Raw genomic sequence first — 25801 nt, forward strand, 5'->3', positions numbered from 1 at the left:
TTGGAAGTACTGCACACCCTGACACCTGTACCCCTTCTTATCTGGCATTTCAAACATTCGCCTAGCATGTGCTGTACGTCTAGACTACATGCCTCTGTCGCCAGAGGCATGTAGATTAGGCTACCAGGCATAGGAAAATGAAGCGGCGATTTAAATAATCGCTGTTTCATTTAAATTTACATGACTTACATTTTCTTTGGTATTTAATAGTAAAATGTCTTTCTAATCCATTTCCTCCCACAGTGTTATAAAATATTTGGGTCCGGTGAAACAGAGAGACTGTCTTGGCATGCTGCCCGAAGCACTTGCATAAAATTAGGAGGAAACCTAGCTTCAATACATAATGAACAAGTGCAAGGTATAATATCTGGTATCTTAACTACTAGATGAGACGTCAAGTCATTTGTAACTCATTTCTAAACGTGGGCGAAAACTATAATAAAACTCCAGTAAAGCATGCTATTTTTGTCACTAATAATTTATATATAAAAAGTAATTAAAATGACTTTGAGAAAAATACATCATATCTACCTAACTTAAAGTTCTGTTCTAGTATGCATTACCATAGTACTTGACTGCCTTGCTTAACACACTATGCATAGGGTGCTGAACTCCTCGGGGATGGGAGATACATATTACCTATGTTGTTGCTGTATTATTATTGTAGGCTCTCCGAAGGAGCTGTGATTAGAGTTTTTATACTAAAAATCTTGACTTGTATTATTCTTAACTGAATCCTCCTAACTCTTTTACGTTACTATTTGTGTATCAGACATTTCTTTCAATATCACCATCAGACACTAAATTTTGAGTTATAAAATGTGGAATTTGCAAGGTTTTTAAAATTCAATATTTGAGCAAGAATTTCATGTTCATTATTATTTTTCCCTGGGTCCAAGTTTTGGACATGCTGGCAGGGAATCCCCTTTTGTAAAACATGTACCTCTGGGGTTTTTTTGCAGCCTTCCTCACCTTCCATTTAAAGGATGTCATGGCTGAAACCTGGATTGGACTGAATGATATTAAGGAGGAGCACCATTATCTTTGGACAGATGGGAGTTTATTTGACTATTCAAAGTGGGCCACAAATTTCCCATTTAGAGATCGTTATACGGTTGTGGAGTGGACATATATTACATTGGAGGTAAACAGAACAAATATGATGAAACCACAGTTACTTGTGGAGCAGAGTCAAGCTTTATGCAAACTGTTCAACTTCCTTCTTATTTAAGACCCTTTCATTCAACGTAAACACCAAGTGCTGTGAAAGGCGATACTGCAAGAAGAGGGTTCAGATTTTTTATATTGTGTCTGTGTACCAGCAGTTCTGATTAAAAATCTTTTTTTTTCAGAAATCAAGAACTATACAAGCATGATACTTTGAGAGTATTTTTTTAAACTTTGCATTATTGTATCTTATGCTAAAGGATACATGGTAATAGCATAATAGTCTGGGTGCATTGTAAGGGCTTTGTAGCACTTGACAAATGCTTTTGAACCAATCAAATTCAAGTCCTGAAGTACAATTTGCTTGTTAAAAAAAATTATATTTAACCTGCCTTCGCCCAAAATTGTAAATACTTGTTTCCTTTTCTTAAGAAAATAATTTTATGTGCAATATGTTACTGGATCAAAAATTAGTGCAGAAAAAGACTTATTAGACCTGGTTATTAATAAATGACCTCTGTGGGAGTTTTGCCATAATTTTCTTTCACTTTACTAATTCATATATCCTGTGTCTCTAGACTGACTGTATTGCAATGATGAAGAAATCTATAGAAGAGGAAGGGTACTGGGGAAACAATGACTGTCAGCAGAACAATAGTTATATATGCCAGATGGACAGCAGTGAGTTTATTTTATCAGCCTGCTAAGTTAAAGCAATGTAATAACCCTTCTGAGTCCTAGAGTTCCTTGTTTACGTAGATTCAGTAGCTGCCAGTACCTCAAGCATCTGGTGCCAAGAAGCTGCATCTTCTGTCAGAAGCGTGTAACATTTTTGGGTATCCATCTTGAGACCCCTCAAAAGGATGTGATTTTGACTGGGGTTGTTGTCAGCACTTTCTGAAAATCAGAACCATTGAAGAGGTCTCAAGTTGAACACCCTAAAACTGAAGGATTTACAATCACCTCTGAAAAGCTTGTCCTGGGAAAATAGGCCAAAAGGCTTAACTATAATAAAAGCTAATAAGCAATTACTGGTTTCATAATATTGAAATGCCATACCATTGGTTATGACACTGTTGGACTTGTGTGTTGCAATTACAAAAAAATTGCTGCATTTTAACTGGTACTACATGGCAAGGTACAATGTCTAGGGGATTGTCTTTATTACCAGAAAGATGGATGCTGCTGCAATCAATGTGGTGGGTGTTGATTTAGTGGGTCTAGTGAAGAAATGCTAAATTGATGGCAGAGTCTGGTCAACTCCAGTCCTCCAGCTCCCTGAGAAGAGTGGGGTAAGTTGACTAGAGAGCATCTCCCATTGAAACAGTGCAGTGCAGACACTTAGGTAAATCGACCTAAGCTATGCCAACTCCAGCTACATTATTCATATAGCTGGAGTGACATAACATATGTCAGCTTACCCCAGTAAAGTAGATAAGTCCTCGTAACTTCTCTAGAAAACTCTACTTCTGTATCTCATGTCCGCAGTTGTTTTTTGTTTCCTTGTTTTTTTCTAGTCTTGAGCCTCTCATGAGCTGATATATGCACTTGTACATAATTCTGTGGTGGATTTCTATGCACTTATTTAATTTAAAAGAACATCATAAATACCTCTGGGTATGTCTACACTAGAAAGTTAGTTCGAACTAACGGACGTTAGTTCGAACTAACTTTCCTATGCGCTACACTAGCGCTCCGCTAGTTCGAATTTGAATCGAACTAGCGGAGCGCTTAGTTCGAACTAGGTAAACCTCATTTTACGAGGACTAACGCCTAGTTCGAACTAGCTAGTTCGAACTAAGGGCTGTGTAGCCCTTTAGTTCGAACTAGTGGGAGGCTAGCCCTCCCCAGGTTTCCCTGGTGGCCACTCTGGCCAACACCAGGGAAACTCTATGCCCCCCTCCCGGCCCCGGACCCCTTAAAGGGGCACGGGCTGGCTACGGTGCCCGTGCCAGGTGCAAGCCTGCCAGCACCCAGCTAGCAGACCCTGCACCTGGCACGGCACAGAGCCACCCACCCGATGCCCCCCAGCCCACCCCCTCTTGCCGGGACCAGGCTGGCGGCTCCCGGGAGCTTGCCCTGGACCGCAAGAGGCGGGCACCTTCCTGGGCTAGTGCGGACATCGTGGACCTCGTCCACGATCTCCGCACTAGGCACAGGAAAGTGGCCGTCTAGGGCAGGAGAGCTACCAGCCTGGCCACCCAGGACCAGGTGTGCATGAAAATCAAGGGGGTCCACTGAGACCCCCGACACTGAGCCCTGAGCTTACAATGGCCGTCCTGGGTCAGACCAAAGGTCCATCTAGCCCAGTAGCCTGTCTGCCCACAGCGGCCAACCCTAGGGACCCTGGAGGGGATGGACCGAAGACAATGACCAAGCCATTTGTCTCGTGCCATCCCTCTCCAGCCTTCCACAAACTTTGGGCAGGGACACCACTCCTACCCTCTGGCTAATACCACTCCATGGACCCAACGTCCATGACTTGATCTCACTTCCCTTTCAACTCTGTTCTAGTTCTAGCCTTCACAGCCTCCTGCAGCAAGGAGTTCCACAGGTTAACTATTTGCTTTGTCAACAACAACAACAACTTTCTCTTACTAGTTTCAAGCCTGCTACCCATTCCTTTCCTTTGGTGTCCTCTAGTCCTTCTTTAGGGGAACTCAGGAAGAACTTTTCTGAATGCACCCTCTCCACCCAACCCCTGCTTTTAGAGACCTCTATCCTGTCCCCCCTCCGTCTCCTCTTTTCTAAGCTGAACAGTCCCAGTCTCTGTAGCCTTTCTTCATCTGGGACCTGTTCCCAACCCCTGATCATGTTAGTTGCCCTCCCCTCTCCCAGCCTTTCTCTTCCCCTCTCCCACCTCCTTTTCCCAGTCTCCCCCAGTTTTTTTTCAATAAAGACAGAGTCAATGTTGGAAGAAACGTTATCTTTATTTTGTACATCAATAAGAAGGGGGGCTAAGGAAGGGTAAGTGGAAGGAGGTGAGGGAGGAATGGGGTACGAGCCCCCGATGGGGAGGACTGGGCTGGCTCTGCGGGCTTCTGGGGGTGGAAGCTCTCCTGCAGCCCCCCAATTACTCCTTCTCCCCAGATGGCAGCCTGCGGCAAGTGCAGCCGGGCTGATGGCCGAGTGGTGTGATGTGCCCAGTGTGGGCACTCAGGGCAATCCAAGCCAGAACTTCTTTGCAAGCGGGGCACCCCTTAGAACTGTGTGTCCGGGGTGGGGGTCGGGACCCTTTAAGCGCAGCCCTCGGCTAGCCTGAGACAGCATCTCCATGCTCTAAGTCCTCCTTTTATGCCCTGCCGGCACTGCTTCCGGCCATCCTTAAGCCCTGTTCAGAGTCCACTCAATGTGGACTTGCTAGTTCGAACTAGCAAAACGCTAGTTCGAACTAGTTTTTAGTTCTAGATGCGTTAGTTCGAACTAGCTTAGTTCGAATTAACTAATTCGAACTAAGTTAGTTCGAACTAGCGCTGTAGTGTAGACATACCCTCTCTCAGCCTCTACAATGCTGGCTAATATATAAAAAAACAAGTCCAACAATAACTTCCACAATATAGAGAATAACTAACAAAACTGATCCCCTTAAGAATCATTACTAGAGAAAAAGTGACTATTGGGGATCAAGTTAAGGACATGATAATAAATTATTCTACTCATCTAGGTCTGTGAGGACTTCATGCAATTTGGCTATCATTACCCAATAGGGCAAAGCTCACCACCCAATTTTCCTCCACTTCTGTGGAGTAGCAAGTGGATGGAGAACAGTTGCACCAAATCTCATTTATGCTTAGAGAGTCCAGAGGAAAAGGAAATGTGTGGATAGTAGTGCAGGAAATGCTAGTCACAGCTTAATAGAAGCCTGGGTGCCACAGCTGGTACTACTGGAAGAACAGAAGTTTGGATCAGATCCACTGCTCCCATGGCAGGGAATCTCTGGCGGGCATAAAGCATTCCCCAGTTGTTGTTAAAACTGTGTAAGCACAAAGACAGCAGCTTTAAGCCATTTTTGCCCTATCTTTTCAGACCTGCCCTGAGCACAGCTTAGCCAAGGTATTTGTGTATTATTTCTGTATACATACCATCTGAGGAAGAACACTGGTTTGGTTTTGTTTGTACCTCAGACTTCTTCAATGATATTAAACTCAGGAAAGTGAAAAATGAATATTTTCTTGTTTGTTTTGCACATTGTTAGGCAGCAATATTCTCCCCCCAACTGTAATAATATTTTGAGGATTTAAGTGCTGTCTGTTCAGGGTGAATTTCTCAGTTGGTTAGAGAGACTGTGACAAGCACCCACCTCATTTTCACTTGTGACCTGTGCGAGGCATGGATTCATAGTTCTAGATTTGACAAGCAAACATGATTCAGTGTCCCACTAATCATTCAAACACAAGGTTTATAGTTCATTGGGTTGCATGTGAGGAATGATTTTTAGACATGTTGGTGTCTTCAGACATTGGCTGTCCCACTTAATTTGTAATGCTGATTTTATTCATGGTGCAATGGTACAACTAACCAGGCATGCCAACTTTTTCTTTGCTTTTTTTTTCTTCCAAAACAGACCCTGATTTATTTCGTTCCCCAGCAATTCCAGCCTCAGACATAATTCATTATGGTAACTGTAGCTATTCAATCATCCACTCCAAAATGAATTGGGAAGAGGCACGAAACAACTGCAAGAAAAAATCTTTAGAACTTGCTAGCATTTTGGATCACTATAGTGCTTTATTCCTGTGGTTATACGTGTTGCAGTTTGGAGAGCCAGCATGGATTGGTCTCAACAGCAATGTGGTAAGAACACAAAACAGAAGGGAGGTTTGAATAGTAAGCTGCTACTCCAAACAGAGCTTGAACTTTCTATTCAATTTTGACCTCATCCACTTTATAGGGCTTTGATGGTCTTAAACTGAGCATCAGTTTGTGTAGGAAACTTTTCATTGACAATGTCCTTCAAAGGTATTCTGAGGTGCACTTAGAGGAGTGGGGAGGTCACAGTAGGAGACACAAGTAGTAATTGGAGAAAAGGAGCAATGGAGATGGGGTAAGGAAAGCTGATCAGCAGTTGGAGGGGAAGTCTAGGAAAGGGTGTTCAGACAGTACAGGGAAAACTGTTGCAAATGGAAGAAGAACATTATTTTCTGTTTCTGAGGAGGCTGCTATTTGATCGATATTTCACTGCTTGATGGTTGTTTATCCCAGCAATTGTAGCTGTGGTGGGTGTAAATTCTGCTGGCAAAGACATACATGTTCACTGTGGATCGGCAGAGGGTACGTGGTGCTTGTGGAACATTTTTCTTCTCTTTGATTTTCAGTCTGTGGCAGTTTTTTCAACAACAGGGTTTGGGAATATTAAGTATGGAAACTTTCTGTATCCTTAATTAAATCTTGAGTTTACTAGTATTGACTAGACCTTTTCCTCCTGATTTTATCCTTCCCTGGAATCCTTCTAAATTCTGTTTAGTTCCCTTTTCCATGCTTTCAATTTCCCTCATGCTCTTAATCAACGTAATTTCTTTGCAGAAACCGCCAGCACCCTGCACTTTTCCTGTCAGTGCCCCATCCTAAACCAAAACTTCCCAGATCCCTGAAGTGAGAGCTACCTTCCAGGTTTTGTCTCTAGCTGGTTGACCTCTAGCTAAGTCATATACAGTTTTGGTAGTCATATCATGTCTCGTAGTCATTTATCTTGCAACCTGCTCTTCCATAACGGGCTGAATCACATTAACACGCAGGTGGCCTACCTTTCCGTTAAAGACAGCAAGGTATTTTAATGTTTAAGCAGCTTTGGAATGACCTCAGTAGAAAAGACTTAGATGAAGCAGACCATGCTTGCATAGATACAGATACTGTGCCTAAGTGACCAATTTTGGATAGTTTTGGGTTGGAAATCACTTCAGTATTAAATGCACGGGGAGTGAAATGTTATTATCCATATTGTATGAATAAAGGGCAGCAGAGCAGCACTTAGTATGCCCTGATGTAGAGAGTCACCCTAAATTAAATCTCATTGGCTAAGCAGGAGGTAAGGATCCCAAATACTAATGAGGATGCACATTGCTGAGGACAGGTGTTCTAGATGGCAATATGAGCTCTATCCACATACCATTTCATCTTCCCCTCTCCAGCACTTAAAGACAGAGCTGATTACACTCAAATGACAATCCGTTTTTGTTGCTTGGTGATTCCATGAGCTGACATTACTGCTGAACAGATCTAAGGGCTACACTTTAGATGCTGTGTGGAGACAGTCTTGTAGTAAAAGACAACTCAGAAACTGCACTATCAGTGAGGTTCCCCACTCACTGCTAAAATCACTAAAAGATAGGTTACAGAGTTTGATAGCAGAGATGCAACCATGGTAGGCAGACAGTGGTGGCCAGTGGTAATAGATAGCAGTGGTCAGTGTCAGCAGACAGAGACTGCAGCAGCAAAGACGTTGCTTAAAACCTCCACCAGTCCCCAAAGCACCTTAGAACTCTGGGTCTTTGCAATCCAGAGACTGCCAGCTGTGAATGGGGGGGGGGGGGGGCACCCAGATGGACAGGGGAGAGGTACATTAAGAGCAGTGCTTACTTTGTGTTGGGTTTTGCCATGGCTGAGCCCCGCACCTCAAAGCTTGGCCGTTCATGGCCCCAGCATCTCTAGGCTTGCTCCATCTCTTACGAATGTAAAAAAATTGCTTGAGCATCTCTTCCATTACAATCAAGCACTGGATAAGGGATATTTGTTTGCCCTACTTTCACACCACCAGGGGAGAGACTAAAGGACACAGCCCAACAGTCAGTGAGGTGGGTGTTGGTTTAGGGTCATGTACTTTTGAATCATAATTGAGGTGTTCTCCCAAATTAATGCTTTCCTTTCCTTTTTAATACAAACTTTATTTTATTGTACATGGAGTCAGCGTTTGCATGTGATGCAGGCTGCAGACAGCCATTTCAAGCCCTAGGGCAGAACTGTCAATGCTCCCTCATCCTGGCATGAACAAGCTGCACTCCGTGGACCTGGTCCACCTGACATTTAAGTAGCGCTGCACTTGTGCTGGCTGGCATCCAGTGAGCTGCCAGCTGTACAATTGGGTCCACTCTGCTGGCATGGCCAGGGCTTCCATGAGTTCCCCCCACCCCCCGGTAGAGTTGCCAACTGTCTCACTGCATGACCCCAAAGACCCTTACTATGCCCCTGCCACACCCCTTCCCTGATGCCCCTCTTCCACCCTTTCTCCAAGACTCTGGTCCCACTCAGTCCAACCCCCTCTCTCCGCCCCTCTCTCGTCTCCACCCTTACTAGCTTTCCCCAGAAGAAGGTCTGGGGTGAGGCTCTGGGAAGGACTTGGGGTCTGGAAAGGGTGCAGCATTGGGGTCTGGAGAGGAGTTTGTGTGTGGAACAGGGGTGTGGGGTTGGGCCCTGGGAGGGAATTTGGATGCAAAAGAATTGCAAGGACAGGCTCTGGGTAGAAGTTTGAGTGCAGGCTCTAGGCTAGGGCAAGGCTTGGGGTGCAAGATGAGATCAGGGAACAGAACTTACCTCAGGCAATTCCAGAAAATAACCAGCACACCCTTTTGGCACCAACTCTTAAGTGAGGGGCTAGAGGGTCTCCACATATAGTTGCCCACAGGTACCACCCCCTTCCATTGGCTGCATGTCCAGGCCAGTAGGAGCCGCAAAGACACCCCCATCCTGGGAACCCAAGGACAGTGCTGGACACTTCCAGGAGCGGCATGGATTGAGGGGTGGGCAGGAACCCTCCCTTAGCCTGGGTGGTGGCAGGGCCTGGCACCCTTGAGCCCTTTTAAATTGTCTAGGTCCCTGGGGCATTGCCCCTTTTCCTCTCCGCCCCACTCACAGGCCTGGAGTGGGGAAGTGTTACCTTTGAGAGGTTCCCCTGGGCAGTATTTAGTTTCCCAGATTACTGTGCTCAATCCAGTTCTACTTTGTGTAGTTAAGAGAAACCTTTAGACACTGAACCTAGTCCTTGTTGGTGCTGACTCCCCCTGGCAGAAGGGTTGCATGCATTAGGCATGTTCTATTTCTTCCCCCAGTAATTTCATATTTGTTCCCTTCTAAATGGTGCTACATATATCACAAGGGGATATATATTCCCTGATCTGAAACAGGAGGCTAGAGTGTAAACACAGAATATCACGTTTGTGTCTATGAGCTACTGTTTGTTAATTCAGGTTATTTGGGTTTTTAGACTGATGGCTATTACAGATGGACTGATCACAGGAAAATCAAATATTCTAACTGGGCTAGAAGGGAACCAAAACAGGAAATAGCTTGTGTCTATCTAGACCTTGATGGAACCTGGAAGACAGCATCCTGTGATGAAAATTATTTCTCTGTCTGCAAACAGTCTGATGGTAATCAATTAAACGTAACAGTTTTAATTTGTTGCTCAGGAATTTGAAAGCCTGCACTAGAGCTTGGATTTGGTTTTACGACAATATATACTATTTAACATATTAACGGAGAGAGAACCCATCAAATACATAACTCTATTTTACATTAATTACATTTTTCAAACAAGTACTTATTGTTACAGATGGTTGCTTCTTTTAGGGACTCAGGAGATAACCAATGAGTAATATACAATTTCAAAGTTATCCCCAAAAGCCAAACTGAACATGTGTATTACTAGAATATGTGTCAGTACTTTAAAAGTCTTAACATAGAGTCTCTTTATCCAGTTGAATGGATACATAGGAATTTAGGGGAGTTGGCACTGATCAATAAAGTCCAATGGAAAACAACCAATTTGTATACAGTAGCACAAATGCCGGTGCTCTGGCCAATAAGGCCACTACACTGCAACAATTGGAAAGTAGCCTGGATTGTTATAGATGGTTACTCTAGTTAGCTATGGAAACAATGACATAGGTTACATCTAGGCTGCATCTAGACTGGTAAGTTTTTTGCTTTTGCGGAAAAACTTACCAACTGTCTACACTGGCCACTTGAATTTCCACAAGAACACTGACTTCCTACTGTCTGAAATCAGTGCTTCTTGTGGAAATGCTATGCTGCTCCCGTTTGGGCAAAAACCCTCTTGCGCAAATGCTTTTGCGCAAGAGGGCCAGTGTAGACAACACGGTATTGTTTTGCGCAAAACAGCCTGATCGTGAAAATGGCAATCGGAGTTTTCTTGCGCAAAACCGTGTCTAGATTGGCATGGTCGCTTTTCCGCAAAAAGTGCCTTTGCGGAAAAGTGTCCGTGCCAATCTAGATGCTCTTTTCCGCAAATGCTTTTAACGGAAAACTTTTCCGTTAAAAGCATTTGCAGAAAATCATGCCAGTCTAGACGTAGCCCTCGACTTCAGGCTTCTTGTGCAAGAAGCTTTTTTTGGAAGAGATCTTGTGAAAAAACTTCTTGTGAAAGAGAGCATCCACACTGGAAAAGTGCATTGAAAAAGCAATCTGCTTTTTTGAAAGAGAGTGTCCAGACTGCCTGGACGCTCTCTCGCATGTAAGCAGTGATTGCGATGGACAGAATGGCCACCAGGGCACCTGTGCTTTTTCCTCTTCCCTCTTCTTCCAAAAAAACCTCCCTCTTCTCCATCCATACACGACTTTTTCCGAAACAGTTCTTTCGCAAAAAGGCTTCTTCCTCGTAGAATGAGAATTGTAAAAAATCCCTCTGTTCTTTCAATTTACTTGCAAGAGAATGCACTTGCAGTGTGGACATAACTCACATTTTGTTGGAAAAACAGCCATTTTTCTGACAAAACTCTGTAGTGTAGACATACCTTAAAGGCTACATCTACACTGGCGTGATCTTGCACAAGAACTCTTTTGCGGAAGAGTTCTTGTGCAAAAACTCTTCCAGAAGAGAGTGTCTACACTGGCATGTGTGTTTGCACAAGAGATGTGCTTTTGTACAAAAGCATCTATGCCAGTGTAGATGCTCTCTTCTGCAAGAAAGCTCTGATGGCCATTTTAACCATAGGGCTTTCTTGCTCAAGAAATTCATGTTGTGTGTCTACACTGGCCTCTTGCGCAGGAACAGTTGCACAAGAGGACTTATTTCTGAGCGGGAGCATCAGAGTTCTTGCGCAAGAAGCACTGATTTCATACATTAGAACGTCAGTGTACTTGCGCAAGAACTCACAGCCAGTGTAGACATGCAGCAAGTTTAGGCTTTTGCACAAGATGGCACCAATGTAGACACAGCCTAACTGTTGGCTAATATGCTATAGGAGGCAAAAAAAAAAAAAAAATCACTGGTGGACAAGTTGAAATATCAAACCTATCACAGCCAATGACTAAAACATATCCAGCCATCATCTGGGAGAGAATGCAGCCTCTTCTGCTTCAGAAAATCTGACCCTTTGTGCTACAGCTGGGCTGCATCTAGACTGGCAAGTTTTTCCGCAACTTGCCAGCTGTCTGCACTGTCCGCTTAAATTTGCACAAGAACACGGACGATCTCATGTAAGATTGTCAGTGTTCTTGAGGAAATACTATGCTGCTCCCATTCGGGCAAAAGCCCTCTTGCTCAAATGCTTTTGTGCAAGAGGGCCAGTGTAGACAACGTGGTATTATTTTGCGCAAAAAAGCCCTGATCGCGAAAATGGCGATTGGGGCTTTCTTGCGCAAAAGCTCATCTAGATTGGCACGGACGCTTTTCCGCAAAAAGTGCTTTTTTCCACAAATGCTTTTAACGGAAAAACTTTTCCGTTAAAAGCATTTGTGGAAAATCATGCCAGTCTAGACATAGCCCAGGGGAATTACTGTTAGCTATAGTGACAGGAAGCTTAAAAGTAAGTAGAACATTTTTGGCTGACCTGAGTCAAAATAAGCTTATGCAAGCTCATATGAGTTTGCATCCCAAAAGTTTAATTTAAATTTTAGATTTAATCCGAAAATACTATTGAAGTTTTCACTTCTGCTTCTTGTCCCTTTGTGGGCCATATGATAGAAGCACATATATCACTCACCTGGGCTACGTCTAGACTGGCATGATCGTCAGTGTTCATGCGGAAAGTCAAGCGGCCAGTGTAGACAGCTGGCAAGTTTTTCTGCAAAAGCAGCTGATATTGCGGAAAAACTGGCCAGTCTAGACACAGCCCTGGAGTTTTAGTAGTTCTGATTTTACATCTTGTAGTTAGCTGTAGCCTTTGCAAGCTGCTAATACTGTGAGCATAGCCAGATTGTGCTGTACTCCATCCAGTCCTTCTCCCCAGGCTTCTGCACCAGATCATAGAAGCAGTTGATTTGTGTTACTGATTATTGGTGTGACTTGATTAATTGCAGAAAATGCTGCATAACAAGAGGCTGCAACACTAATATTTCACCAGTGTAAGATTGTCCCATGCAATGCAATAATTGGAACTGGCTAGAAATGTCCTGCTTGTAATTTTTACTTTAGAAAATTATTCCATTTTGAATAATTCAATTAATCAATCTGATTCAATTAATCTATACCTCCTACAGAGCCCTCCTGTCTTTTCACTTGTCTCAGGGGCCCACAGCAGTCCTCAGTCTGGTCTCTTACACCAGAGGCAAACTGAAGTCTATCCTGGGCACTTTCATCACTTGAAAATTTGCTCAGGCTTGAGAGGAGGGGTCAGGCCCACCCACTATTCTGGGCCCTGACTCAGGATCTTTTTAGCAGCAGCACCTCACTGCCTCTCCTCCAACTCTACCATCTCCCGCTTCCCTGGGACACTTCCCTGCAGCCCCAGCACCTTCGGCTTCCATCCCGAGTACTTTGAGCCTTCCAGGCTTTGCTAGGCCATTCCTGGTGCTAGCTGTGCAGCACTCTTGGAAGCCAGCCTCTTGCCTCTGGCTCCATACAGCAGACTCCCCCAGCATGCTCTGCAGCTTCCTTTTTATCAGAGTCAGCTGTGCCCTAAGTATCTGCAGTTGCACCTGTGGCTAGTGGTACTGGTTCCATGCTCCTGGAAGGGCATCAGTAGCCTACAGGCTGCCTTTTGAATCGCTAGGCCCTGGGGCAATTGGCCTTTTTGCCTCCTGCCATGAGCTTTTGATGTTAGGTATCCTTATTGAGCTAGTAGTGATTACTTACAATAACATGCTTAACAGCATTTTAAAGTAACTTTTAAGAACTGTATTTGTTTTAAGTTATTAAAGTCAATAGCAAAATTCCCAATGACTTCAGTTTTTAACTGTTCCCTAACAGTCATAGCTCCTACTGAACCTCCACAACTCCCTGGAAAATGTCCTAAATCAAGAAACCAGGTATCTTGGATTCCTTTTCGTGGCCATTGTTACTTTTTTAATGCCCACGGTACCAGCTGGGGTGAATCTGCTACTGAATGCATTCGATTAGGTGAGTGTACTCCTGTATTAAGTGGTCAGACTTTAAAGTTCATGTAAGATTCACATTTTAAAATCCTTAATTGTACTCCTGACATAGCAAAAGCTTTGTGTGTCAAAACAAAGAATTGTAACATTTAATTTATTTTTCACTATTAATGCTGTTTGCTTGGTTTTGCATTTCGCTCACCTAAGCTGCTCAGTTTCCCTTGTCACTTATAGCTCTTTTAGGGTTTTTTTTTCTATAATTATGTCATTCATTTAAAAAAATAATACATTCAATCCCCAATTTTTGGCCAAAACCATTGGACAGTGTCTTTATAAATTTAGAAATAGGAGCATGCACAACTATGTCCAAACTGAGGTTATATCATAGTATGTGTCAGCAGCTGGGGCATAGTCCAAAAGGGGGTTGCACCCATTGCCAGAAAGCTGCAAAATTCATCATAATAGGATTCACCAATAACCTAGAGAGGGAAAGTAAGAAGCAACTATCTCCTTCCCTTCTCGTGATGCTGTTGCTTTTGGCTTGTTCCTTCCCCACTCACCCATTACCAATCCAAGAGCAGCTCCTCATCCCCCATATCACTCCATTCCAGTGTCGCTTTAAGGGGTGGTAGAATCAGCTGCACAAAGCTTCCCCAACGCCCAGAGCTGCAGGCTCATTTGTGGAGAGAGGAGAGAGAAGTTACCCCAGTCCAGGGGAATGAGCCCTTTATCAGGGCCTTCTTTACCCCAAAAAAGTGGACAGCTGTCAGTGTATATTGTCCATAAAAATGCATTTCTCCAATAGTCTCAAAAGAATGCTCTGTTTGTGTGATGTAACTTAAAGTTTTCAAATTATGTTTGTGGTGAAATCCACATTTCTTTATTGCAGATTTCATCAATTAGGACCCACACTTTCCCTGCACCTCTTGCAGTCTTTATTTATACATTCACTTACACCTTATTAACCTACCCACCTGCCTGGGCTTTTATTACACAACCTTGTATTGCATCAGAAGCCATAACCTGTGACTGGTTTCTATGGCAGGATACAGCTTATTTGTTTTCTCATGTGTTGCAGGTGCTACTTTGGTTTCAATAGAAGATTTAGATGAATCTAAATTTCTAGCAGACACCATTGAGCCACATCAAGGAAAGATAAGTGGGTTTTGGACAGGAATGTACAGAAATGTTGACGGTAATTATTTTAGATTTTCTATTTAATCATACATATTCTGCATTAAATAGACTGAAAGCTGATTAAAATATATCATTACATCTGGCTGTGGTGCATAGAAAATAGAAATTCACCTAAAAAGAGTACTAAGCAGCTATAAAAATGCATTAGAGGGTTATGTGATCTGAATATGAAAATCTCACTTGGAGGCATTGATTTCATCTTGCAAAAGTAAGTCCCATGAACTATTGTAAAAGAGAGAAATTGTGTACAAGGAGAGAAATTGTAAAAGAGAGAAGCTTAACGGGTCAGATTTTCTTACATCTCATGAGGATCATAACACAGTAGGTGTAGATCCTAGGAAGAACAGACAAAACTGCCTTTGTGTTGCCCATATTCTTGGCTTCCTGGGGGCCAAAATGACCCTGGCCTAAATTTGAGCTGCCCATAGAAGTCTCCCACAGATATTATGAACTGCACTACAGTCCAGAATTCACACAGCACCAAGAGCTGTATGGCATGCTCTCTCCTGTCTCTTTGAATATCCTCTTCCTATCTCATCACTACTGCTGGCCTGCAAGAGGAGACTGGGGGACGGGGAGCAAAGCAGAGCAAAGCCGCGGAGCACGCGGCCAGCTGACAGCAGCATATCACATCTTGAATTAGCCCTACACTGCACTTGTGCCAGAGCGAGTCTCCCTAACTTCTTGCAGCTACTTTACAGTCCTTTTACACTTCACTTGCATGGTGCATAAGGTACAAAGCCAGGGCCAAATTTGGCCCCAAAGACTCTTTCTTTGCAGTTCTAACTTGTACCTACATTTAGAATGCAATGAGAACCTGGCTAGAGAATGTCTTGTTTCCACAGCTACTGAATAGTTAATCAGTAGACTTGTGGTTAGCAGGAAAATAGGGTTTTTGGAGAACAAATAAAGAGAATGTTGAAATGGAAGGGACCAAACTAGCCTCAATCTAATGTCAACCAGAAGGTTTTCTTCTCCTCCCGTCTCCCAATATTTTCAGTATCTATAATATCCTTTCAAAACTATGATCAAAATTTTCAAAGCAAGGTTCCTAAAGTGTGTAAGTCTATATTTCAGCATTTCAGCAAAATAATCATGCTTTTTCAGTGACAACTGCCTACATATGATGTTAGGTGCTTAAATAAATATATCCCATCTTTATGGATTTGGATGCCTAATATGCAAGTTTGAAATTTTTGTCCACCGTATACTGAGAAATATGGGCATATATCATGGAAAAGTAGGGAAGTGTAATTCTCCATTGTGGAGAATCATAATTTGCAAAGCTAAAGACAACATTTCCTTGGGAAAAGAATAAAGGGAAGTAAAAATCTGTTTGTAAAAATCATGAAATAAGGAGATTTAAGGAGTTAAGAAAATTTAATATAAATTAAGACTGACACATATTAATCAGATCATCCATAGTGAGTTATTTCTACCCTATTAAATCATTTTGTTATTAGGGCGATGGTTATGGCTAGACAAAAGTGCAGTAGATTTTGTCAATTGGCAAAAAGAAGAGCCTTCGAGTAAGCTTTTTGAGTATTGTGTGGAAATGGCTGCATCATCTGGGTACTGGAATACCATTCTCTGCTCTTACCAAAAGGGGTCCATTTGCAAGAAACCAAAAAGTAAGTCATATGTTTAGTTACACAATTTGATATTGATGGTTTTATTTTAGTAGTAATTCCATAGTATCTATACTACAAAACACACACGCTTTGTGCTATGTGCAATACAATGTGTCCAGAATGCTCCTTGTTATAACATATAGCCAAAAATGTCTGAACATTCACATATGGTAAACACCACAGATTAAAGTCCCCATTCAGAATATAATCCGTAAATATAACCGACAGCCAGTTTTTCTGCATTTCACACTGAAATATCAAAAGCCACAGCACATGCTATGTGACTCTGGCCATACTTAAAGCAAATAATACCATTGAAATCTAACATGCTAGGGTGAGGTATTAACTGGGAGGGAAAACAAAACTTAAGAAAGAGCAAGTAACAAAATGTATATGAGACTTTTAAAGAATCCTAAATTTTACAAAACTCAATGGACCAGAATATGCCTCTCCAATCAATTCTTGTGCAAATGTAATGTATGCCTCGGATGGCTTACCGATAACTAAGGCTACATCTCCACTGCAGGCTTTTTGTGCAAGAACAGCTGTTCTTGCGCAAAAACTTGCCGGGTGCCTACACTGCACACTCGTTCTTGCACAAGTAAATTTACAGTGTAGCGTCAGAAAACAGAGCTTCTTCCAGAAGAGTTATTCCTCTCCCCATGAGGAATAAGCCCTTTTGCACAAGAGCTCTTCCACAAGAAGGCAGTGTAGACAGGCAACATGATTTTCTTGTTCAAGAAAGCCCTATGGCTAAAATGGCCATCAGAGCTTTCTTGCGCAAGAGAGCATCCACACCGCCATGGGCGCTCTTGTACAAAAGGAAAATAACCTGCAGTGTAGACGTAGCCTAACAGTATGTAACTTCACTGGTTTTCCTTCCAGGTTTTCCTTCTACCTACTGCTATAGATTTTGTATTGCATACAGATTTGTACTTTCCTGCATAGTTGCACTCTGTGAGCACAAACAAAAGAATGTTCAAGTAATAATTCAGGGTGTTACTGAATTTGGAAATTCTTTAAATATTTCCGTGGGGTTTTTTTTCCTTTCCTTTCCTTTTCCAGACTTATTTATTTATTTTATTTTATTTTATTTTAATCTTTGGAGATCAAGAAGTGCTTTTAAAGGATTCTCATTTCTTCCTTTTGCCATGTGAAGGTACATGGTGTACTGTATTCCTGTGTCTAGAGAGGAAGGGCAATTCCAGTTAAGCAATAACTAAATTGGATCTTCATGCAGAACTCAAAGAGAAATCTTTCAAAAGTTAGAAAAAGGAGTTTGGTTAGCATTTATCTTATTTCTGTGCAACTCAGCACCAGCTGCCTTTGTCAGGAAGCAGATATTTCAAAAAATCATGAGCTGTGCTACTCTTGTGGTATTCCTGACTCAGTTCAAATAGGATATAAAGGCTTGATTTCCCATCCAATTTTGCAACCCACACAGATTGGAATAAGTCCTACTATTATTAGTCTCTTTTTTTCTATAAGGGTACAGTTGTGTCAGACAGCAGCTTTTCATGCAAGTGGTACCATCAGGGCCTTCCAGATTTGTGTGTGTCTGATTTGAGGCATTTGAGCTGTATCTTATACCACGAGCTCAAACATAAAAAACATATTTTTTGTTGCCAAGTTCATTGGAAATACTCAGTCACTGTTGACACTTTGTTAGTGCTTGTGGGACTGATTGTCTCTAGCTCCTACGAGGGAAACACAATGTTGGGTGAACAAGCAAGAAGCCTTCCCATCCTTTTGTTTCCTGAAATGGAGCCCAGTCATAACTAAGACAGAAAGAGAGCATGGCTATGGTCACATGATGGTATAGTTGGCACATTCCTTCTGCTCTCCTGTCTGCACTGGCAGGCTCTGCGTCTCCCTCCAGCTAATGTTTTGGGGTGCTCCAATTAGGGCTGTTCTGGTCCTCTTCTGGACTGTGTCTGAAAGAGACAATCTGCCTTTTAATAGCAGTGAAATCCCACTGCCCTTATTCAAAATCTTCACTTGAATTCAAAATCATTCAGTTGCCATTTAAGTATTGGGGAGTGGTGGTAATTTTAAAAGCCTTGTAAATAGCACCCTCATTATACAGCACAGGGAAATTGCATATTAGACAATGGAGTGATTGAGAAATGAGCCCTGCAGATGCAAAATTCATGAGCGACAAATGCTGACACATGTTAAACTAAAACCTAATACTGCATATCTTGAATAGTCTGTGTATATTACAGGGCATTTTTTCATGATTTGAACATGCTAGGTAAGAGTAAAACATTTAGGGCCATCAGTTAGGGCAGGGCTGAGTGGGCAGTTGGGATAGGAGCCAGCTCTGGAGGCTTTCCATCAAAAGAGCCCTGCCATAGAAAGAATTCTCAACGAGGAAGCTGTGGCCGGATCTGGTATCTTTGCACTACTTGAGAGGTACGACAGGGAAAGTAGTCGCAATGGTGATCCCAGGCAGTGGAGGAGGAAGGAAGACTCCAGCCATTCTTTGTGAATTAGCATTAAATGAGCTAAAACAAAACACATGGTTTTAGTAATTCCCAACACTTTCTGGAAGAATAACTATTGCAGTGATATACCAAGCAGTCCTGTAGCATGTGAGGGTACGTCTATACTACCACCCTAGTTCGAACTAGGGTGGTTAATGTAGGCAACCAGAGTTGCAAATGAAGCCCGGGATTTGAATTTCCCGGGCTTCATTTGCATGTTGCCGGGCGCCGCCATTTTTAAATGTCCGCTAGTTCAGACTCTGTGCCTGCGGCTACATGCGGCACGAACTAGGTAGTTCAGATTAGGCTTCCTATTCCGAACTACCGTTACTCCTTGTGGAACGAGGTGTAACAGTAGTTCGGACTAGGAAGCCTAATCCGAACTACCTAGTTCGTGCCGCATGTAGCCGCGGGCACGGAGTCCGAACTAGCGGACATTTAAAAATGGCGGCGCCCAGCAACATGCAAATGAAGCCCGGGAAATTCAAATCCCGGGCTTCATTTGCAACTCCGGTTGCCTACATTAACCACCCTAGTTCGAACTAGGGTGGTAGTGTAGACATACCCTTAGAGACTAAAACTTCATCAGATGAGTTATTATCTGTGCAAATATCTGTATTCATAAAACTTCATCAGATGAGTTATTATCTGTGCAAATATCTGTATTCATAGAAACAAGATCATTAGGCACATGTTCAACTCTGAGCCCATGAGTAATGCCATTCAATTCAGTGCAACTATTCACATGCTTAAGTACCTTCATGAAGCAGGGTCTCACTGAGCTTGGATGTTATTTGATTATTAATCAAGAAGCAGGTTGATGTTATTTGATCATTAATCAAGAGACCTTTATTACTAAAGTGTTTGGGTTCTGCTATAATGAACGTCATGATAAAGTGTAAGCAAATGGTCTGGTAGCACTTTATAGACTAACAAAACATGTAGCTGGTATCATGAGGTTTCGTGGGCACAGCCCACTTCTTCAGATGACCGGAGTTATGATTAGAGGATAAGGAAACTCAAAATAAATAGAAGAGAAGGGGGGGAGGAGATATTATGTGGCCCACCCCCCTACCTCTCTGCATAAAGTATCAGGAGAAAGGGTGTTAAACCTGAGTAGATAAAGATCAAAGTCAGTGGATGGATAAGGCAGGAAGGATACCATTCAGAAAGTAGTTACACACTTTATCATAGGTGCTATCATAATCTTCATCTTTGTTAGTTTCATTTAGCAAATGCATCTACAATAAATGTATGAAACAGTATGACTAAAACAGCAATTGTTTATATAGAGTGTGCTTTAATCATACATAACAGTAAAATGTAGATGTTTGCAAATTTTGACTAAATGCGGATTTTTTTTGTTTTGTTTTATGCAAGTGATTGACACTGAACCAAGTGAGAATCTGATCATTAAGAAAGGTAGGACTATTTTCTCATAAATAACTTCAAAGATGTATCCTCTGAAATTAATAACTATTATTTATAGTATTTTCTGGCATAATTAGTATCAAATGCATTTCAGTGTATTAAAATATTCACATATCTTGTTGAAGCTTAGGGGCAGAATTCTCCCTCCATAGATGGAGTCAGTTATGAATAACATTAGCGGGTAGGACTGTTCTTTCATCATGTTCTCCTTTGTGTGGTGTCACTTCTTTACTGTCAAACTACCTTTGCAAACTGCAAAATAACTACAGGTATAAAATGCTGCCTTCCACTCCCCTAATCCTGGGCCAGCCCAGGGCAAAATGACCCCAGATTACCTTTAAGTACAAACTCCTATAAGGACTGTGGCACAGACTGGGGACAAAGGAGAGTGCTATATTCCCTTTCCATACACCCCTACGCGGAGGCCTCACAGGTGTAAATCACATGGTGACCCCATGGTGCTGTTGTGATATCTCAGTATATCTGAGGTGTATTGGCACCCTTATTGTTTCCTCTGTATTTCCATTCTCAGGACCAGGAGGGGATTAACATAGAGTCAGTATGCTAGGCTGAGGAAATTCTTGTCTGGGGAACTCATCAGTAGACTGGCTGAGCTAGATTTCTGGCTTTGTTTTGCTGCCTGAAGAGTGCACAGGAGTCATAGGATGGTTGAGGGTATTTTAAAAGAAATACTGCCTAATGTCTATCATAACAATTGTCTCGCTAATAGTTATTTTGCATTTATTTTCAGAAGCATCTGCCCACAGCACAACTTGGATTCTAATTATTCTGGTCCTTATCCTAGCAGGAGTGGGCCTCACAGCCTGTTTCTTATTCAGGAAAAAAAGACAAAATAAATTACAAACAGATGCCAGCATCAGTAACGTGCTATTAGAACATAGAGATACTGTAAGTAGAGTGAGGGATGCAAAGGAATCTATGGATAAGAAAGAGCAAAATGAACAGACTGTCATATAGTGTGATAAAATCACTGAATTATGTAACTGGAGCAAATGAAATCTTAAGCAAATTAGCATTCTTTAGTATATACGCTGTTCTATGCTCTGACTATTTTTGTACACCTACTAGCAGACACAATTATTGTTTTTGCACTCTTGGAAAAAGTCCTAAAACAATTTCACGGGGGGGAAACATTTGCACATATATAGTGTGGCTAACTGACGAGTATGGCAAGTAGATCACTGAAGAAAACTAAAATGAAACACACAGCAGTGTGAAAGAGGCTTCTTTGATTTTTAGTCTTGTATTGCCATTACCCATACAGAATGTGAAGACAGCTATGTGTTCACTCTAGAAAGCCAGCTATTTAGACTATATATCAGTTCAACATTTTAAAAAACTGTAGTATTATTTCAGTCAAGATTTTATAGATAGATAGGAACAAAAAAATCTTATTTTACACAAAATGTTTTGCACATTCTATTAGTTCAGGATTACACTCTTATCAAATTATCAAGTGTGTATTAATTTTTTTCTCACAATATAGGAATAGATGAAAGTCAAATGTCAATGGTTTTCTCTCGTTCATACTTATACTTTGTGTCTGTAAAATAAATAAGGCTGTTTATTTTGCTACTGGCTTGCATTTTTATAATATTCTATTAATGCAATTTTTTTATCAGCTTCAACTTAACATAAAATATGCAGACAAAAGAATCTGTTACTTAGATAAGTAATGATGAGGTTAGCATGCAGAGATGCTGATGAAGAGATACATTTACTTGTGAGATGGAAGAATAAAATATGTCCAAAATATACCCATCTAAAAAAGAAAAATAAACAATAGTGCAGATTCAAAAATAAAGCTGCCTGTGTCCATTTTTATTTCAGTTTTACTTGGGTTGAATGTTTCATTATGGTGCTCTCAATGACTTTCTTTGGAAATTGTAACAATGCTTGAATTGAGTTGCTATGGACCAGTACAACATACCAACATTTCTTGGTAGCACTCCACCTGACAGCCATACTGCACTGCTTTGCCTTTCTGTAAATTTTAGGACATCTGTGCCAGATTGCAGAAAGACCTTTCTTCAAGGAACAGGGGGAGAGCCAGAGCATCAAGTTTCTGAGGAAAAAAACCTGCAAAACTGAACCCTCCTCAAAGCAGAGCCACAGCTCTGCAAACCCTCTAACCCAATGTCTGGCTACTTTTAAAATATGATATATCATACACCTTTATTATTTGGCTTTTTTCCAACTATTTACAATTTAATTAGGGTCTTTTATTTTTTGGGTGGCTGAGGAGGGAGTTTCAATCTCTTTAAGGACCCCCTGTGAAAAAGTGTTTTTTATATTCTTTTGTGGGGGCCATATCTGGGTGACATAGAGGTAGGCTTCCAAGTAATTGTAAAGACTGGTTTTTACATTTAAAACCTGGGTAGTTATGTTTTTGAGGTGAAAGAACCCCAAGATTTTTAATCTGGGGTTTCTATAGCAAGCAAAGTCAAAGGCTAAATCATCATGTCGCCAGGGTTTAAATCCCCTTCCTCTTGTTTAAAGTTGGCTTATTTCACAGAGTTTTGAACCAGATACATGAACAAAACAAAGACAAAGGTAGTCACAAAGACCTAAATAGTTTAAAAATGAAGCAACAGTAACTTGCACAAGAAATAGAGAAAGAGGAAGCAGCAATTTTAAGATCTTCTGTAAATTTATAATACAGAGGGATGCTGACAAGACTGGTCAAAATGGGAACTAGAAATACAGACCATCTGTTTCCCTTAAAAACCAATAATGATAAAAATGGTTTCTAACAAACAATAGAAAACCAAAATTTGTAGTTCAAGTCATAAAGTTCATAAGGCGAAACAACTCTGTACAATTTAGGCTATGTATACACAGCAGAAATCATGGGCTTTTTACTCTAACTCCTGTAATCCTCATTATATGAGGAGTAAGGGAAGTCAGGGGAGGAGTGCTCTATTTCAAAATAACTGCTGTGTAGACAGCACCAAAAGTCAAAATAAGCTATTTCAACTTACGTTATGCAATTAGCATAGCTCAAGTTGCGTAGCTTATTTTGAGTTTAGCCCTGCTATGTAGACGTACCCATTGGCTGTGTCTAGACTGGCAAGTTTTTCTGCAAAAGCAATTGCTTTTGCGGAAAAACTTGCCAGCTCTCTACACTGGCTGCTTGAATTTCTGCAAGAACACTGACTTCCTACTGTCTGAAATCAGTGCTTCATACGGAAATACTATGCTGCTCCTGTTCGGGCAAAAGTCCCTTTTGCGCAAAGCTTTTGTGCAAAAGGGCCAGTGTAGACAGCTCAGATTTGTTTTGCGCAAAAATGTCCCGATCGCGAAAATGGCGATCAGGGCTTTTTTGCGCAAAAGTGTGTCTAGATTGGCACGGATGCTTTTCCGCAAATGCTTTTAACGAAAAACTTTTCTGTTAAAAGCATTTGTGGAAAATCGTGCCAGTGTAGACGTAGCCTTTGAGTAAGAGGATCTCTTGTTACTTCTTCGTTTCTGGCCTCAAACCCATTCCTTTTGTCATAGTCATGTACTTGGTAACCAATTCTGAGATGGCCATCGCTTCACTTTGGACTCAAGGTTTGCAAAATGCATTTTTACATCAGATGCTTTCCATTGCATCTTGCAAGAAATGACTTTATAATGGAATGGCTGAAAATATAATGAACATTTTTTCATGCCATTTTTAGAAAAAAATGGCCTACTCCTCAAAAGAATTTAGAATTCAAAACATTGTAATCATTGTCAATTTCATAGTTAATGCCCTTAATATGGAAATTAAATTAATTTGTTGAGTATGAATAACACAATATATCTAGGGCCCCCGCTCCTGCCCCACATACACAATGTATTTAGCACCACTTATTTTTTGAGTGAAGAATTAATTTACTGAGGATTTAATTTAATAAGTGTTCCCTTTAAGAAATCAACGCTGTTTGTTGTTGAAATCAGTGGGTTTCTTGCTGTTCTTTCTCATAAGCCATACAATAGACTTCCTAGTTTGGAACAGGAAGGGGGAATAAAGGGTTCCCCATTTAGCAATTAAAATGCTAGCAGAGGTATGGGGAGCACAGTGCACCTCCTGAGTGCAGCACGAATTGCCTATGTAGGCAACTTCCTGCTTAGCTCTTCTAGTGTTGTAAAAAAGGTCTCAACTCAGAGGATTCCTAGGGAACTTTATAAAAACAGCTCCCTTTGAAAGCTGAAAGGGAATGAGCATCTCGGAGGTGAACCACAGGTCTCCCTTACATTTTAAATGCTAAAATGTGACTCCCTTAACCTGTTCCACTGAGACAACAGGCTCTTCTTCCAGTACCTGAAAGGTCTATAGTTCCAGAAATTATGAATCCAGCAGTATCTGATTCAGGTGCAGGTCAGTTGTGTCTGGCCTTCAGTGTTCTATCAAAGTATTGGATTGTGGCTATGTTCACAGTCACTGTCGACCATACCTTCCCACTGCCTGGCTCAATAATTGGGCAACAGTGGCTCTTTCACTGCTACCTCCTGGAGTCCCTTTCACCTTGAACACAGGTCATGCAACCATATCTGACTTCATGCCTCTGAAGTTATCAAAGCTAGTACTGGTACACTATTTGCATTTGTGCATGGGGAATCCTATGACACCTAACTGCATTTTGTCTTCTCATGGCAGAGGGAGTGAGTGTGTCTCATGCCATGTAGGGTTGCCAGCAGCGTTCCCTGTAAGCTGTGCAGCACCACAGCTTCACAGGTGATTAATCAGGCCCACCCAGTCATTGAGCTCTGTGCACAGAGCCCTGAGTTTCTGACTGGGCGGGACTGATTAATCATCTGTGAAGCTGTGCTGCCAGGCAGCTTAGAGGGAACACTGGTTGCCAGGCATCTAGATTTTCACCAGAACACCTCGAAAACAGACCCTGACAGCTCTTGTCAGCCCTGCCAGCCAGGCGTTAAAAGAGCAGTAATGGCACAGCAAGGGCCCAGGAGCCTTACCTTCCTTGGCTCTGCATGGCTCCCAGAAGCAGCCACCAGGTCCCTCCAATGGCTTCCCTGAAGGAAGGGTACATCTGCATGCTGCCTTCATGCCTGCAGGTTCACCCCCACAGATCCCATTGGTTGTGGTTTCTGGCCAATGAGAGCTGCAAAGTTGTCACTCAGGGGCAGGAGCAGTGCATAGAGTTCTAGCTCTGTAATTCCCATTGGCCAGGAACTATGATGGAAGTTGTGGGACCAGTGCATGGATGGAGGTCTAAAGATGGAGATCTCACCACCACCCTCTCAGCCCTGAGTCCCCTCATGCATCCCAAACCACTGATCTCCAGCCCCATCCCAAAGCCTGCACCCCTTGCCAGAGTCCTCACCTCCCTCCCTTCAACCTCCTTCCTCTGCTAGGTGAAAATGAATGAGTGTGGGGGGATAACAAGTAATGGAGGGAGGTAAGGTGGAGTGAGCAGGGATGGGGCCTTCAAGAAGGGGCAGGGCAGGGCTAGGCTGGAGAAGGGCTTTAGAGAAGGGCGGGGCAAGGGATGGAAAAATGTATTTGGTTTTGTGGGATTAGAAAGTTGTCAACTCTAATTAATGTCTATTGTCAGTTAGAATATCGAGGTGGGAGGGCTTGAACCAGCACACAGAGGACATGCTAGAGAATCA

The 25801-nt window shown here is 42.1% G+C and overlaps 1 protein-coding gene across 1 annotated transcript in view; it reads left to right on the plus strand.

Moving 5' to 3' along the window:
* The window catches only part of LOC102445414 (macrophage mannose receptor 1-like), a 69360-nt gene extending 47356 nt beyond the window's left edge, over positions 1 to 22004 (plus strand). The window contains exons 19-28 of the mRNA XM_006119500.4: positions 244 to 358; positions 963 to 1144; positions 1746 to 1848; positions 5732 to 5961; positions 9365 to 9530; positions 13310 to 13459; positions 14513 to 14629; positions 16095 to 16262; positions 20129 to 20170; positions 20931 to 22004. Of these exons, the coding sequence (XP_006119562.2) occupies positions 244 to 358; positions 963 to 1144; positions 1746 to 1848; positions 5732 to 5961; positions 9365 to 9530; positions 13310 to 13459; positions 14513 to 14629; positions 16095 to 16262; positions 20129 to 20170; positions 20931 to 21157 (1500 nt within the window). The 3' untranslated portion in view covers positions 21158 to 22004. The remainder of the gene's footprint in view (positions 1 to 243; positions 359 to 962; positions 1145 to 1745; positions 1849 to 5731; positions 5962 to 9364; positions 9531 to 13309; positions 13460 to 14512; positions 14630 to 16094; positions 16263 to 20128; positions 20171 to 20930) is intronic.
* The last annotated feature ends 3797 nt before the right edge of the window (positions 22005 to 25801 follow it).

This window comes from Pelodiscus sinensis, chromosome 2 (genome assembly GCF_049634645.1).
Source record: "Pelodiscus sinensis isolate JC-2024 chromosome 2, ASM4963464v1, whole genome shotgun sequence".
NCBI lineage: Eukaryota > Metazoa > Chordata > Testudines > Trionychidae > Pelodiscus > Pelodiscus sinensis.